The sequence below is a fragment of the Condylostylus longicornis genome, unplaced genomic scaffold (genome assembly GCF_029603195.1).
Source record: "Condylostylus longicornis isolate FDR11 unplaced genomic scaffold, ASM2960319v2 ptg000044l, whole genome shotgun sequence".
In the NCBI taxonomy this organism is placed as follows: Eukaryota; Metazoa; Arthropoda; class Insecta; order Diptera; family Dolichopodidae; genus Condylostylus; species Condylostylus longicornis.
The window spans coordinates 7364783-7382476 of record NW_026578013.1 but is presented as its reverse complement, the minus strand read 5'-3'; the positions used below and the strand labels follow the sequence as shown (position 1 = coordinate 7382476).

Genomic DNA, 17694 nt, shown 5'->3' with positions numbered 1-17694 from the left:
AAATTATATTGCCATTGAAAGTCAATTTGAGTTTAAATATTTAAGACGCGAAACACCCTGTTTATTAAGTAAAAAATGACATGTAAAATTTATCAAAACCTGTATACTCTAAATTTAACTGTGTACAAATTATTTAATTGATTATTGTAATAAAATTTAACTTATTTTAATCGGAAAATGAGCGAGAGTGTAAAAAAATAAAAATTGCATTCAAAAATGTCTTGATTAAAAAAATAAAAACAAAAAATAAATTTTTTTTTCTAATTTTTATTTCATTTTCTCATCACAACACAAAATGAAAATTTTCAAAGTCAAGGTAAATGCACCTGTCTATTAGTGAATAACAAAATGTTTTTTATGCTCATAATAATCAATTAATGAATATTAGATTAAGTATTTGAATACCAAAAAAGAAATAAATAAAGAGTTTTCAATTTGATGTAGACACCAGCATCTAGTAAAATACTATCGTCATCATAATCAACATTATCATCATTAGTATCGTTAAATCACTGTAAAATACAAGTATAACTAATGTAAAGTAAATTATTGACACTTTATTAAATGAACGCAATAGAAAAAAAATCTGATGTGATCACCACATAACCGACCGCAATGTGTATTGTTTAGTTAAGTAAAAGTGATACACAATATTATAAAAATGTCTGTTAAATATTTCTTTCCAATTTTTAGGGCATTAATAAGCTTATAGTTAACATACCTAGAAAAATGTAAATTTGGCTCTTAGTAGAGTTTCGCTTTGTACTACCCGAATTTCCTTAAATGCTCGCCAGTTAGTTTGGGTAACAATCAGAATTCGCAGATCAGTTTTGGAATCACAGGCTCGCAGATCAGTTTTGGAGCCCTGATCTTTCCAAAACCTTTATATGTTCATTGTTTCAATATGAAAAATTTAAATATTTCAATGAAACCGGTTGATTATTTCTCTTTATATACGCAAAATATATATTTGGCCCGTAGTAAATGCTCTGTTGCTGACGCCTGATTTCTTCCAAAGGTTAGGAGGTTTCGCGGACGGTCGAACTGAGCTTATATATGAAATTTGGAGTAAATCGGTTGAATATTTTCTTTAAAATGGTCAAAAATGTAAAACAGGCCCCCTAAAAAGTGCAGTTCCCGAAGCCTGATATATCCCAAAAGTTGATCAATCCGTGTCATAGTCCAAATAAACTTACATATAAAATTTTATCAAAATCGATTCAGTAGAACTTGAGATACACGCGTGCACACACAAACTGACAGATCGACACACTGAAAGACCGACAGACCGACAGGTTGCTAAAAGTAGTTTATTTACGCTTGCTTAACAGAGAGAAGTGTGTTCCCACCGAAAACTCGATATGCGAAATTTGTTGCTAAAAGTAGTTTATTTACGCTTGCCTACCAGAGAGAAGTGTGTTCCCACCGAAAACTCGATATGCGAAATTTGTTGCCATCACATAACCTTCCTTATTGTATGCAACGCGGTAAAAATTAAAACAGTGTGTGTTCATTTAATAGCAATATACAAAAGCCGGTTAAAATCGGAATTTTATTTAATGAATATTCATATAGTTAAATTTAATAAAAAAGTAACAATAAAATATTTTAAATAATATTATCGGAATCGATATACATACATATATGCATACAAGTATAATACATAGTGCATATGCGATTATGTTTTACAAAATCATATTTTTAAACAAAATTTTTTCTCGTGCTCTAAACCCATCATGAATAATTCACCGCGGTGTAGGAAATTTTTTATTTTACTACAATATGAATCAGTAAAATTTTTCATTATTTTTCCTCTTTTTGTTTATTTTTCTGTTATATGCTTACTACTATATTAATGTAAACGGTAGTTTTTAATATGTCCAATTATTATATTATGTAAAAACCAGTAAAGAAGAAGCAACAAATTTTATTATTGGTAAATAAAAAGCACGTTATATTATTTTTGTTCATGAACTTTAAACATGCTTTACAGAATTAAAAACACAAAGAAAAAGAGTTGTCGTTGAAAAATAAAAGTAGAAAATTTCGTAGGAAGTTTTAGAAATTCTTGTTTTTGTTTTTAATTTTTTATATGATATAAACATGATGGTTCAAAAGCACGTTCAAACACATTTAACATATTTCTATTTCAGCTAAAGTTAAGTATTGTATAAAATATTAAAACTCGTGTTGACAATGCTCAATTTTTGACGTAAAAAGAATATCTTTTTAAAAAAAGAAATAAAAAGTAAAAAGCTGAATGACGGAATGGTCACATTTCATGATATGAAATTCGCGAGCATTATATAGTTTCTTAGTTTTATATATATAAAGGCAATATGAGAAATTATTTGTTAATTGAAATACAAAAAAGAATTAAGAGCACTGCCAACAGATAATTTATAAATAAAAAAATTTTCTAACTTTTTAATCGAATTTGAAATAGAAGTAAAAATCTTACAAATATATTACAAATGAAATTTGACATATGATCGGCAACTCTTTTAAATCAAAACATAAACATCCGTTGACTGGTTTAACCACTTTCATCACAAGTTGCTTATATTATTCACATTCAAACGTACATATGCAAAAAAATTAATATATATTGCAGAGCATACATAGTTTTACGTATGTACATATGTGTATATGCTGCTAGTGTGCTATGCAGAACAACAAAATATCAATATATATGTATGTTAAACGTGTTATGTCGAATGGGAAGTAGCAATTTCATACTGTCTATATCATTCAAAACACTATTTTTAAAGTTAGTTACTTTTATAATTTCTTCCTCAAAGGTTCAAAAAACTTTTGAAATGTTTATATATGATGAGCTTTTTGTAGTTGACCACATTATTACAAGTTGAAATAAAAATGAAACTTCTTATTGTACTTACACTACTTTTATTTTTTTTTTATTATTTTTAAGCGTTTGGATTTTTAACCCTTTCTTTACTTTAAAATGACAACGTCAATATTATTTTGACTGTGAAAATAAAGAAAAAATCTTCAGAATGAAGTTCAAAAAATTCTATAGTTTTATTTAATAAGTATTTATAAGTTTGTATTATTTTAATTCTCTTTTAAAAAATAATTTGATATGGAAATGTCATGATTTCAATTTGATTTTGAGTGACAAATTCTATCACACAATAAAAAAAACACTTGAGCATTTTTCGTCAAATTCTTAAAATTGGGATTTAATTTTTTAGCTATAAATATTTTGAGAAATTTTTATATTTATGTTACTTAGAAATTTTTTATCTCAATTATAAATAAAATGGAATTTCCAAAAATTTTTCGCCCGATAGCGTTAAAAATTTATTTGGAAAGTACATGTGACGTTTCTATATACGTATGTATATTTTTTATAATGGTACTTTTATAAACAAAAATACTAGTTTGACATAATAAAAAGAAAGATAAAAAAAAGAAAAATGTATGAGGAAGAAGTTTTTGAAAATATTTGACCACGATTCTACGATTCAATTCTTGTATTACTCAAGATACAAGTTCAATATTATACAATGTTTCCTTTATCCAATTCAAAAATTTATTTTGATCTTTAGATTTTATTTGGTATTTTCCTTTTTTTTTTTGATAATCTTTACTCCTAGTTTTATTTTTAAGTCACAATTAAATATTTTTTTTCCTTTTTGGCACTTTTCCAAAAAAATTTTGAAAGAAACTGCTTATTAATTTCTCTCTGCCAGTCCATCTGTCCGTTAACATGTTTATAAAACTTGAATATCCTTGAAGATATTTGACTTCAGAACTGAACGTATTACGTAGATTTTTACTAGAAACTTATTTGCGTAGAAGAAAATTTTTACCTATGTCTCCCCCCGGTAACTAACCCGGTAATGGCTAACGGTAAATGCCATACCATTAAAAAATATAATTAGTTTTCTAAATGTATGCAATTTTTGAAATACATTCGTACATGAGTGAAACTAATTTTAATAATGTAGCACACAGATTGTTTATCAAAATAGTATTTTCACTTGTTGAAGGGAAAAGTGCTACATTACAAACTATTGGTTTGACCCAACTATATTTTTTCTCAACATTGTTGAAGGAGTGGGTTATTTCAAAAGATTCAAAGGTGAAAATCGTGTTCTAATGATTGTTATTTTATAAAGTACCTATTAGTTATAAATGTAAGTTAAAGCTGAAAAAGAAATGTGTAGGTTCATATTCACCTTCTTTGTTTTATATTATTGTTAACCTTAAAAAAAAAAAGAAAAATCAAACTAAAAAGCTGGTGACTTCAATTTATTTTGACTTGCTTTCATTTTTTTTATTATGTAATCATTTTGTACAAAAGGAAAGTTAAAAAATAATTTTTGTTGTTATTTTTTGAAAACTGAAAACTTAAAAATTAAAAGTTGAAAAAAAATTTTTAGAACACAAAAAATTACTGAATAAAATGCAAAACAACAATAATTATTTATCACACAAAGCGTATGAAAAGGAAAATTTTTATTTGTAAACAAAGGTAATTTATTAAAGCAGGTAATAACAATTAAGCAGGTAATAAAATTTAAAACTATTTTGGAATTTGTTAGAAAAAACATTTTGCTATATTAATAATATTGAAATAAGTAAGAAATTTTCAAATAAAATATTGCGAGTTTATTGCATGTACAAGCTTGATTGAGATCTGTAGTCATCCTGAGGAGATTATGTATTTTGTATGAAAATTCGTATGGAAAAAAATTTTGGTATGAAATTTTGACATTCATTTTATTTTAAGTGACGTTTTTTCTCTCTCTACGCTCAGTTTATCCCAGAGGTACTAATAAACTAGTTTGATTCGATACTAATTTATGTTTGATAAATTTGTTGTAGTCAAAATAACTCAGCTCAAAAACCACAATATTCTTATTTTTAAGGTCCTTTTTACATGCTATACGACAAAATCTAAAATTAACTTTACAATATCAGACTGAAATTATCTTACATTTTACGTCAAAATTCAACAAAATTTGCAACGAAAATCATAACGAAAATAGAAAGCAGATAATCGATGCTCAAACCTCTTACAAAAAAAAACTAATTTTCGTCATTTAAAAAGTCTGACAGTAAATCAGATGAGAATAGAGTATTTTCTATTATTTGTCGATGACAAAATTCTGAAATCCTTTATATGTATGACTGGGATTAAAGTATAGACAATATCTAACATAACTGTCAAATGAATTCTTATTTGAAAGAAAGATTTTATATTATAATTTATAGCGTCGCAGTATTAATCTGTTTGATATTCTGATAAGTTAGTTAATTTAGGTTTGTTTTTAAATTTTATCTAAACTATTTTTAATTAATAACAAAAAAAATTTCTATACACTGTTTTAGTTAATTGAACTTGACCTTTAGATTTTTGTATTTTATATATGTATTGTACATAGTTATTTTATTTAAAAATCAAAACAATTTTCGAAATTTTATGTATACATGTACATATATATGTATAATATATAGAAAAAAAATGTGAAAATATTCATATAACAATAATTATATTGTACTCTTCGTTGATGTTATGAATTAATTTGGAAATTTGTGTAATAAAAAAAAAATCTCAAACAATATTATTCCTAATTTGGTACAAAATATTTCCACCTACCAGTATAATTTTTTTGTATCACAATATGACATACATTGTATAGGGTGTTATTAACTTTTTCAATACAATATAATTTTATTATGACTGAATATTATGAGTCAATATTATAATATTATGGTAATATCTCTGTACAAATATGATCGCCTAAAGGCTGAGTTTTTATAAATTGAAATAATTTTTTCTTTGCGATTAAATGAATTTTTAAGAATTATAATTATATAAATTAAAAAAGATTTAACAGGGTTCTGTGTTTTTATTGTGAATACAAAAAAAATTAATATTTATCCATAAAGAATATTAAATTTTTTACATAAGTATACAATATGCTTAGTTCAATTACGAAAGATCTAAGCACATTGTATGTATAAGAATTATTCCTTATCGGGTTCTTTTAAATTATTTTACATTATACAGATACATAAAACTTCATTTCATTTCTGATATACATAAATCTATGTGTATGTATTATTTAATTAAATAAATTTACATATAATCGTTATAAATAGCAGATAAAGCATTATTTTACCTTATTTGCAAGTTCTTTACAATTAAGAATTGCTATTTAAGCAAAAGTAACATTTGTTATTAAATTTATATTGATATAGATTTGTATTCTATATTGTAATACATGTAGTATTGTAAAGCACAACACGAAAATGTAAGATGAAAATTTGGGGGACAGAAATCGCATACATAACGGAAATTCAGGGGACGTTGTGCGTATACATACAAATAGTTATAAAACATTTTTAAACGACATATTCCATGTGTCAAAAATATCAAAATCCCTACAATTGATTATGAATATAAATAGGTACAAGTTGTTTTTAAATTATGAAACGAAATAAGGTTTATTATAATTTGTGAATATACATTGTAAAATATTTTTGAAATTTCGAATGTTAATCTGTTCAATTGGGAATATCAGAAAAAATAACTGTAAACATTTCGTTATTGTTATTATAATTCCATATCATCTTCAATCTGAAAATTCATGTTTCTCTCAAACGATTAATAACATTTACGGATAGTTTGTCACTTAAATATGACACTCAATATTATTTTTGATTTCTTGATTAAATTGCCCTCAACTATGGTTTATTCCAAAAACAAAACATAATAGTTTTTTATGTGGAAAAGTTTTAACACCTTTCTTATAATGTGAACATCTGTACATATATATATTATACACACAAATACATATATATTTTAGACACATATTTTTGTTTATTTTGGAATTGAAAAACGGTTTAAAACTCTTAAAGCAACGTTATATTTCTTTTTTTTTTGTTTTTTATCTTCCACCTTTTACATAGGAAAGATTTAATTTTCTATTTTGAAAAATTGTTTTACCTTGACCTGAATTTTTTTACAATAAATTTTAAGCACATCAATCAAAAATTTTGGTTGTTCTTTTTTATGTGATTTTAAAGACAAGTTATAAGACAGTATATAAAGTGTTGTTTATGCCTAATTTGAAGTAATTTGAACTATAAAAAATTGGAAGCTAAAATGTAATTACTACAAAATATGAAGCAAATTAACAGTATGAAATCTTTTAACACTCAAATTATAAAGCTATAAAAAGAAAGAAAAGATTTTGAAGAAAAAAAAAGGGTTGAAAATTTTTGCTGTTCTCATTTTATCACTTTGAAATAATATTAGAGCACTCTCATATCGTTATCCGTAAGGAAGAAATTTAATTTTATAAGTAACTTCAAATTAAATTTTCTATATTTTAAGAAATTTATGTAGTAAGCTTATGGAAATACCAAACTGTACTACATTTATTTAATATACAAAAGGCATAATTTTGAAAGTTTAGCCCTACATTTAGATTTATTGGTTTTATTTGTTTCTTTTTTGCATAAATGAAAAACTATTTAAAATCTGACAAAACTGCAATCATTTTAATTTTATTATTTTATTTATTTTGTAGCTTTATACAGCAGTATGCAACGCATATTGGGGTACTGGCACAGGTCAATATCATATTCAAACGGACGAAGGAAACGAAAGATATTTTCGATATCAAACCGATAATGGGCAGTACAGAAAAGAAAAGCGATTGCAAGATGGTACAGTTATAGGTAAACTCTTCGAAGTTTAGCAATTGATTTTGATAACACATTTTTTTCATTTTTTTTTTGATATTTGGTAAAGGTACTGATGCATGGATAGATGCGGCTGGATTTCTTAGAGCAAAAGATTATATAGCTGATGATCAAGGATATCGAATATTAAAATCAAAAACTTTTTATGTGGGACATGGTCGAAGTATTGAAGTGAGTGTTAATTGATATTCCTTAACATATATACAGATTATAATTATAAGTATTTACTATTTTTTTATTGAAAATTTATTTAAAATAGGATGCTGTTCGAACTTTTAAAAGTTTACCATCTAATGCCATAAGTTCATCAGTTCCTGTTCGTGCTCATATTGTACCAGTTACTACATATAGACCTACAACAATATATTCAGGGTTGCGAACAACAACATCCCGTCCGTCTTACTCAACGACAACAATATCACCACCAACGACGCCGCAACCGATATCTTCAACAACATACCGACCAACAACATATACTCCAATTATATCAACAACACATAGGCCAATAACAAGTACAGCTATACCATATAATGGATTTGATTATTCAACACCACAAGTTTTTGTACGTCATCATTCGCAACCATTAGAAGAAAATTCGTATAATTCGATATCACATAACGATTTTGCGATAACAACATCACGACCTATAGCAGTACCTTCACAAACATATTTACCTCCACATTCTGATAATAGAAATCGTGATGAGCAAATTAAACCGATAGCAGTTATATCATCAACACCAAGCCCTATATCATCTAAAGATGCTGCTTATATTTCATCAACATTAATTCCACCACTATCATCACCAACTCCATTTTCAACTGCAAAACCTGCATATAAATCAACTAGTACACCATATTATTCAACAACATATCGTTCAAATTATCCAATATCATCAGTATCTCCATCAGATTATCATAATCATATAAGTACAATACAACCTATACATTCAACGACATCGAGACCAAATTATGAATCACCTACAATTGGCTCAATTGTACCAATTGAAGATAATGATATAACAGTTAAACCTTTATATTCTAGACAACCGATAGCATCTATTGATGATTCATATAAATTAAGAGTTGCACCATTAGAATATAATAATAATTTGGGTAGTGGATATGATCCACAATTTCCAGAATATGATGGAATTTCCTTAAATCGAAATGGATTTAGTTATTATTTACCAAAACAATATCATGAAGAAGATAATCGTGACCCGAATTATAGACGTGGTAGTTTTGGATATATTGATCCATTTGGTATACGTAGGGTAACTTATTATAATACAGCACCAGGAGAAGGTTTTGTACATAGAAAAAATAATCGTTATGTCGGACACGATGCAACACCATACGATCCAAGGCCAATATAGTTTTAAAAATCAAGAAAAGAAGAAAAACATTCAAAAAACATTATATTATGAAAAGTGATGAAATTTTAAAATGAATTGAATTTATTTTTTTTAAATTTTGATAGCTTTAAAATTTCAAATAATTATTGCAAATTCTTAATTTATTTTTTTTGTTCTATAACAATATTTTCCAATTTTTAAAAATTGACATTCTTAAAAAAATATTTATACTTTAATTAAGAACAGTTCCAGAATTGAAAAACAATTATAAAAGAAACCCCCCCTGTTTTCTTAATAATAATCTTACCCTTAATTTTATTCAAAATTAAATTTTTTTTCTAAACTATATTTCTTTAACTATAAAATGATGTTATAATTTATTAGAAACCAGGGGAATGATTTTTCCTTGAGATTTTTGAATGGCAACACTTTAAACTCCAATTAATTTTGAAAAATTTATGGCTTCCTTCAAAATGTAAAAGAAAAGAGTTAAGAAAAATTGCAATATTTTATTTGTATTTAATTTATATTCTTAAATTTATATATAGGAAAGAAACAAACGATAAAATTATAGTTATAGTAAAACAAAAAAAAAAGCACATTGTACGCTTTGTTCTAAGCACCATTTTAACAACATTCTATGTATAATTTTTTATTTTAATAAATTAGTTAAGATATTGGACATTTTTTTTATAACTTATTTTCACATTAATTGTACGTAACGTTAACACCCAAATTAATAGTATTAGATTTAGATATTAAAAAAAATAATAGAAAAAAAAAACAAAATACAAAAAAAATAACCACAATTCTTGCCATATTTCATTATTAAAGGAATTGGATCAAAAATTATAATAAATAATAAAATAAAAAAAATAGTTATATGAATAAAATTCATATTACATTCAAGAGTAAATTCATTAATATAAATGTAAAAATATGCATTAAGCACCATCAGAATTTAGAAACAGTGTATAATTTCAAAAGAAAAAAGTATACTAAATCTAGTTTAAATAAAAATATTAAAAATTTTCAAAAAAAATTGGATGGTGTTACAAAATTACATATAATATTAATGAATTTATTCTTTGTATAATATGCTATTTTTCTGCATTAAGAAATTATTATACTGCAAAAGCAAAGTAATTTTAATGTTTATAAATTTTCAAAAAAATTAAAATTTTCTAAAATTAAATTTAATTAAATTGATTTATTTTTGTAAATATGTATAACATTAAATTAAATATTATGCAGAAAAATAAGTAAATTAAAATAAATGAAAATGTCATAATATTTCTCTAGTAATAGACTTTCATTAAAAAAGTAACTTTTAAAGCAAAAAAAAAAAAAATAACGTCTTAAATTGTGTTATGTAATGTAGATTTCCAATGAATATCCGTTACGGAGAAATATTTATTTAATATGAAATATATAAAAAATTTGCAAAAAATTTATTAAATGATGTGAGCTTGTATACGATAATTTCAAGTCAAGAATGTTTTAACTATAACTCTTCACAATATTTATTTAAATATTTTTATTTTATCCTACATCTGGTTTCAATTTCCAAATTAAAATCAAAATCAATCTTTTAACTTTAAGTTTAAATTTCCAACTTCAAACAAATTCACATCATAAAAACAATATAAACAAACCTTTTTTTTAATTATTAATTAATAATTATATAATTTTACATATACTTAATTTAAAAATATATTCTTGTAAGTTTTATTTTATAATTATATAATTTATTTTTGTACAATATAACATTTTTTGTGAATTAATTCTTAATAATAAAATTATTTTGTTTTGTAAATAAAATTAAAATATACAAATATAATTATGTATTTATGAAAAATATTAAAAACAAAAAAAAAAACAACAAATAATTATATACTTATGTTTTATTTACTTATTTATATATTTTAATAATATATTTATGTACTTTAATTTAAATAAAATTCCTCTCATTAATTTCGTATTAAGAATAAAATATAAAAAGATATATATGTATATGTATATGTATATCTATTTTGTTTTAGATCACAGGTGCCCGTATGTTGAATATGGTAAGGGTGGTGGATATGGAGCTCCAATAGATGGTGTTGGTGGTATATAATGTTTTATTTCCTGAGAGATAATCATAGGTGGTAGTTCAGTTGTAGCTGGTGGATATGTTGCTGGTTCTAAAGTTGTTTTTGCCATAATTATTTCAGGCGCTGGATATGGTGCATCTTTATTCATTTCTGACATAATTTCCATTTCTGGCATTCTCATTAATTCTGCTTGAGGTAACGTAGTTGGTTCCATTTTAGTTTCTGTTATTGGTGGCCCATACGATGGAGGAGGAGTTGGTATTGCGGGTATTTGTGGTGGATATGGCGCTGAAGGGTATGGGAAAAATTGTGGATTATGAGGTGCAAAAAAATACGGCAACGGTGGATAAGAATTTGAATTAGACGTTACACTGATTTTAAAATTAAAATTATTGCCATCTTTTGTAAAGCTGTATTCGTTTTCAGGACTTTCAGGTTCATTTTCTCTCTTGGGAAGATCAAGTGATGGTTCTGGTAATTTTTCGACTGGAATTTCTTGCATAATCATTTTTTCAGGCATCATTTCTTCAGAGTATTCTTCAGCTGGCATAATAATCATCTCTTCCATTTTTGGTGTTTCTTTTTCATATGAACTTTCTGTTGTCATTAAAGATATTTCTGGGGCTGGAGGTAAATCTGGTAATCCAGGTGGCAAATATACTTTTGGAATTTTAGGTTCTGGATAAGGTTTGAATAACATATCATCTTTAGTTGGAGAACTATATTCTTCTTTTGGTTTATTCATTTCATTTGTTTCTTTATCTAATAAATCTTCAGTTGCCATTGTTGAAGGAAATTCTGGTTCTGGAGGTAATTCAGGCAAACCTGGTGGTAAATATTTTTTGACTGTTACTTTCATATCGGTTTTTGGAGGAGGCATAAAAGAAATTTCGTCAAATGTAGGAACACCATATTCTTCTGCTGGTTTACGTTCTTCTTCTTCTTCTTTATCCATTTTTTTCTCCATGAATGTGCTTTCTGTAGTGGTTGTTGTTGTTGTTGATGGTATTTCTGGGGCTGGGGGTAATTCAGGTAATCCAGGTGGCAAATATACTTTTGGTATTTTCATTGGAGGGAGTTCAGTGGTCATAAAAGACATTTCACTTTTTTCTGTTGCAGCATATTTCGTTTCTGGTGTAAATGGTTTTTCTGTAGTAGTAGATTCCATTTTAGCAGGTTCTGTTGTTGGCCTAAATAACATTTCATCTTTTTTTGGCGGACCATATTCAGCAGCTGGCATTCGTGATTTGAGGAATTCTTCGAGTAAAGATTGACTGCTCATTGGACCATGGGAAGGCAATGGTATAAAATTGATTGCTTTAGTTTCAAATGGTGCAACATTGTTTCCAAGAATAGTGTAATCAAAAGGTATTGAACAATACGCTGTTGACGAAACTACCAATATTAGACACAATTCTAAAATATTCTAAAAAAAATAAGTAAATAAAATATTTCATTATGTTACTAATTTTATTATAATCGGAGTGAATTACCATTTTAGAATGATGTTTATTCAAATATAAATGACTTAATGTCAGCGGAATTGTGTTGAAAATTACCTTTTATATAAAAGTTTCCAATAAAGTAAAAAAGTTGAGTCAAAAGTAATTTTTCAAGAATATATGAATCTGCTTAAGGCAACGAAGTACTAAAATTATAATTGAATAGTTCCTGTAACTAAGTAAAATTAGAATCCAGTTTATGCACTATTTTTAGATTTTTTTGGATTTCATTGTAATTTCTATGTAATATTTATTTTTTGATATTATTTGTAACTAGTTAAACCCATATTGAGTGATTGACAATATACTTTTAGAATGTATGTATAAACAAATATACGCAAGATAAAGATTTTTAAAAACATAAAATTTCAAAGAATCAGTAAATAAAATGTGTACAGGAAGTTTAAACTGGATATTCGAGGAAAGATAAGATTTTCAATAAAATTTTGAGCAAAAGCTAATATAACTAACATTCAATTGCCATAATTTAATTTTTTTTTGTTAGCCGAGTAATAATGACAACACATGTAGATATATATATATATATACATACTTAGATAAGGTAAATGAAATTTTACAAATTAAATTTGATTTTGTTATAAATAGAATATAAAATGAATTTAAACTTTATAAATTTCGAAAGACGAATGTTTAAACCTTTAAACGCCAAAACGACAATACTAATGTTTTTAATATAACGTACATACATATGTATGTACGTAGTTTTTACAAAAAATTTACATAATTTATAAGATTGCATCCCTTATAAATTTAAAATTTTGCTAGAAAGTGCATTTACATATATACATACCTGCATATGCTGACAATTTTTATGCCAATAAAAATTTATTTCAAATGCAAAGAAAGGACCAGTCACCGCAGTGATATGTTTCCGTAGTTATTTGTATATTTCCATTGTATTTACATACACAGCATACATATACACATCCAAATGTATTCAAATAAATAATGTGGCTTTAGTTGTTAAATATAAATTAAATGTTTTAAAAAAAAACTTGTCTTACGAATTTAAAAGAACTACAGTTATAACAAATATAAATAAATTCACAGTTTATTTTTCCCAAGTTTCAAACCTTTTCATAGACATTATGGTTGTTATGTTTATAAACATTTATATATTTAAAATTATAAACTGTCAATGCCAGCGTAAATTACTTGTGCTTTTCAAAATTCACAACTTTTTCACTTTTTTTCCCTATTTAAATATATTCACAATTTTATTGTATTTTGTGAAAACATTCACAATTTTAAAATGTATTCTAAAACATAAAGTTAATGTTTATTCAAAAATGAAAAATATAACTAAATTAAGTTAAAAACAAAATTAATGACTATAATGTATTAACAAATAATTATAATTAAAAGAACATAATATAAATTATTCATAAATAAAATATTTAAGATTATAGAGATAGAGCAATTCTAAGTGTTTTTTTTGTGATCACTGGGAATTCACAGATTCTGCCAATATATGATAATAGGCTGTAGCAAAATTATTTTTGAAGATATTTAACAAATCTTTTGCAAAACTTTAAACGCGTTTTCTGGCTAAAATAGAAGAGATAGAGCGATTTTAAGTGTTTTTTGTGATCACTGGGAATTCAATATATGATAATAGGCTTCAGCAAAAATATTTTTGGAGAAATTTAAAAAAATCTCTAATTTTAAACGCTTTTAACGCGTGATCATCACATATTACGATATATGGATATTGTGATATATGGATTATGCAAAAATTGCGGGAAATATGGATTGCGAATATATAAGAAAGAAGGGAAATAAAGTGATATATTGGTTAAATTTCTTATTGAAAAAAAAATTCCTTTGCCAATCTAAACAAATTTACTATTAAATTAGTCATACATATGTATGTAGTTGTGCTAAAATTTTATTTTACCACTTGAAAAGGAGATTCGGACTTTTAATCTGTATTGTAAATAAACTCAATTCACCGTAATTTTAATTAAAATAGTCTTTTAGCGTTAATCTTTTTATAATAAATTTTTCATTTTCACTCTAAAAATCAGCGGTAAATGTTGTACTTTATGTACATACATATACTTATAATATTTACAAAAGCTAAAATTTTAAAATTAAGCGCTGGATGTCAAATTAAAAATTTCATATATTGTATTGTGTATACAATATGTAGGATATGTGATGGTAACAAATTTTGCATATCGAGTTTTCGGTGGTGTAAGTAAACAATTTTTAGCAAACTGTCGGTCTGTGTGTGGACGCGTGTATCTCAAGTTCGGCTGAACCGATTTTAATGAAATTTTATATGTAAGTTTATTTCAATCATGGCATGGATTGATCAACTTTTGGGATACATCAGGCCTGTTTTACATTTTTGACTATTTTAAAGAAAATATTCAACCGATTTGCTTGAATCATATATAAGCTTCGCTCGACCGTCCGCGAAATTTCCTAACTTTTGGAAAGAATCAGGCGTCAGCAACTACACATTTACTACGGGCCAAATATACATTTTTGCGTATATAAAGAGAAATATTTAAACGATTTCATTGAAATTTAATATTTAAATTCTTCGTACTAAAACATATAAATTTTTTCGAAAAGATCAGGGCTCGAAAACTGATCTGCGGGTCGATTTTACATTTTTCAGCATATCTGCGGAACGAATTGATAGAATTTCTTGAAATTTGATATTTGAGTTCAGGTAGTTACCAGAACTAACTGGCGAGGACTTCAGAGAATTCGTGTAGCACAAAGCGAAGTTCTAATAAGAGCCAAATTTATATTTTTCTAGGTATGTTACCTATAAGTTTACTAATGTTCTAAAAATTTGAAAAAAGTATTTAACATACATTTTTATAATATTCTGTAACATTTTCACTTAACTGGACAATACATATTGCGGTCGGTTATGTGGTGATCACATCAGATTTTTTTTTGTTATATTATTATGATACTTTGAACTAAAAACACACATACATACGTGTACATATAGGTAATTTATAATACATTATACAAAAAAATAATTTTATACTTTGATATTCTTTTAAAGCTTTTGAAAAAAGCTTTTATTTTACTTCCTGGTTTTTATAAAACAGAAAAAGTTATAAACATATGTACATATGTACATGTTAGTACTTACAATATATTATGTACATATTTTTAAAATACGTGATAATTGCAGATAAACGTTATCTTTGTGCATTTTTATATATAAAAGATTATTAATTTTTAGCAGATGTATATGCATATTGGATAATGAACACGAAAAGCATTCCATATCCATGTTTAGCGTTCCATGACATAATATTATTCCATAAATTTGGAAAGTAACTGAATTTTAGTTAAAATGCTGGAGGAAACGGGAACAATTAACAGGGACAGGATTGCAATTACTAAATTGTGTTAAATTTAAAATAAAGGTTATTATGTAATATAAAGGTTACACATATAATAGTGTATGTTACAAATAAATGCTATGGCATGTAATTCGTTAATATGTACGCAATGTGTAGATTATTGACCAGATTATTATACATAATGTAATAAGAATTCAAATAAAAAGAAAAAATATTTGCATATCTTAACAAAATATATTTGGTTTTATAAATTTGTTATTTGTAATTATAATTTTAAATAGAGAATATTAATTCTAATAATTAGTAAGTTATCCGAAGCTGACTTTAAATAGTTATCATTCATTAAAACCGACTATAATATTACTATTATAAATATTTGTACTTTTACATATATACCCGTGTATGAGTATACATATGTAAGTATATAAAGTTATATATACCGAAAATTCACGAGTTACAAAATTTTTTAAATTGTTTGCATCTGAACGTTTTGTGAAAGTATTATGAATTTTTATTATAAATCATAAAAATCAAAATAAAAAGAAATATTTAAAAAAATTTGTTTTCTTCTTTAAAACGTGCGATATGTACACCAAATGTATGTTTATTTATTGAAATTGTGCATGTACATAATACTCATAATTATGTATGTATGTAGTTACGTTTATTTACAAATATTATGCACTTATATTTTTACTCTTTTTTACACGTATTTCTCTTTTATACTCGCTAATGCATAATGTATACATATTATATGTATGTACATGGGTACTTAATGTACAAAAAATATACTAACAAAAAAAATGTATTGTATTTTTTTATTGTATAACAATATGTAAACACATTGAAAACAATTTATAAAAAATTATAGAAATCATTGATAAAAGCACAAAATAAGTAAAACTTTTAGTTATTTATCGTAATCCCAAGTGTAAATATCCATTAGAATAAAAAACTAAAAATAAAATAAAAAATAAAAAAATAAAATTTTCCTTTTGTTAAAAAAAAATTTCTAAAAAATTTTATTTATTTTCCTTTTTCAAAAGAATAAAATTAAAAATAAATTTTTTATTCGTTAAAAAATAAGAAGTGAAAAATATTTATATTCCAATTTTGTTTATATTATTAATGTATAGATACACGTGTTACTTATGCGCACAACAAATTTACAACAAAAATTTATGTTCTTTTCATTATCATTATCAACATTCTCATCAATATCATTGCCATCAAAAACAGCTAAAGCAGCAGCTAATACAAAAAAGAGGCCTATCAATGTGGATAATTAAACTGTTAAGTAACCTGTAAGTATTATTATAATTTTATTTATTTTTGTTATATACAATTATTATGTATTACAGTTTCTATCTATTATATGTAGATATATGCATGTGTATATGCACATGTATTATAAACCTGTTAAAAAAATATTTATTTATTATAAGAAATCCAATAAAATTGGAAATTTTGTAAAAATGAATTTGTACAGAATGGTACGTAACTGAAGAATTATTTTTCTATATATATATTTACTACAGTTTATATACAATGAAATTAAATGAATTTATTTATTTGCATTTACGAGTATATATATATGCACAAGTATATGTTATACTTATTTAGTTTTGTATTATATC

General features: G+C 25.1%; 3 protein-coding genes across 5 annotated transcripts in view; 2 read left to right on the top strand and 1 right to left on the bottom strand.

Annotated features, from left to right (window-relative positions):
• Nucleotides 1-10899, top strand: part of LOC129610263 (mucin-5AC) — a 64783-nt gene extending 53884 nt beyond the window's left edge. For 2 of the 3 annotated variants that reach the window (XM_055522780.1, XM_055522781.1), the window contains exons 3-5: nucleotides 7569-7719; nucleotides 7793-7914; nucleotides 8003-10899. In XM_055522780.1, the coding sequence (XP_055378755.1) occupies nucleotides 7569-7719; nucleotides 7793-7914; nucleotides 8003-9121 (1392 nt within the window). In that variant the 3' untranslated portion in view covers nucleotides 9122-10899. The remainder of the gene's footprint in view (nucleotides 1-7568; nucleotides 7720-7792; nucleotides 7915-8002) is intronic. The other variant, XM_055522779.1, reaches the window with a different exon arrangement.
• Nucleotides 10900-11143: 244 nt separating this feature from the next.
• LOC129610408 (uncharacterized) lies at nucleotides 11144-13515 on the bottom strand. Its single transcript, XM_055522974.1, has 2 exons — nucleotides 13510-13515; nucleotides 11144-12622 (listed from the first exon to the last, which is right to left on the bottom strand). The coding sequence occupies exons 1-2, from the start codon at nucleotides 13513-13515 to the stop codon at nucleotides 11144-11146; spliced, it is 1485 nt and encodes a 494-aa protein (XP_055378949.1).
• Nucleotides 13516-17105: 3590 nt separating this feature from the next.
• LOC129610210 (nocturnin) overlaps nucleotides 17106-17694 on the top strand; it is a 31467-nt gene continuing 30878 nt past the window's right edge. The window contains exon 1 of the mRNA XM_055522670.1: nucleotides 17106-17361. Within this exon, the coding sequence (XP_055378645.1) occupies nucleotides 17186-17361 (176 nt within the window). The 5' untranslated portion in view covers nucleotides 17106-17185. The remainder of the gene's footprint in view (nucleotides 17362-17694) is intronic.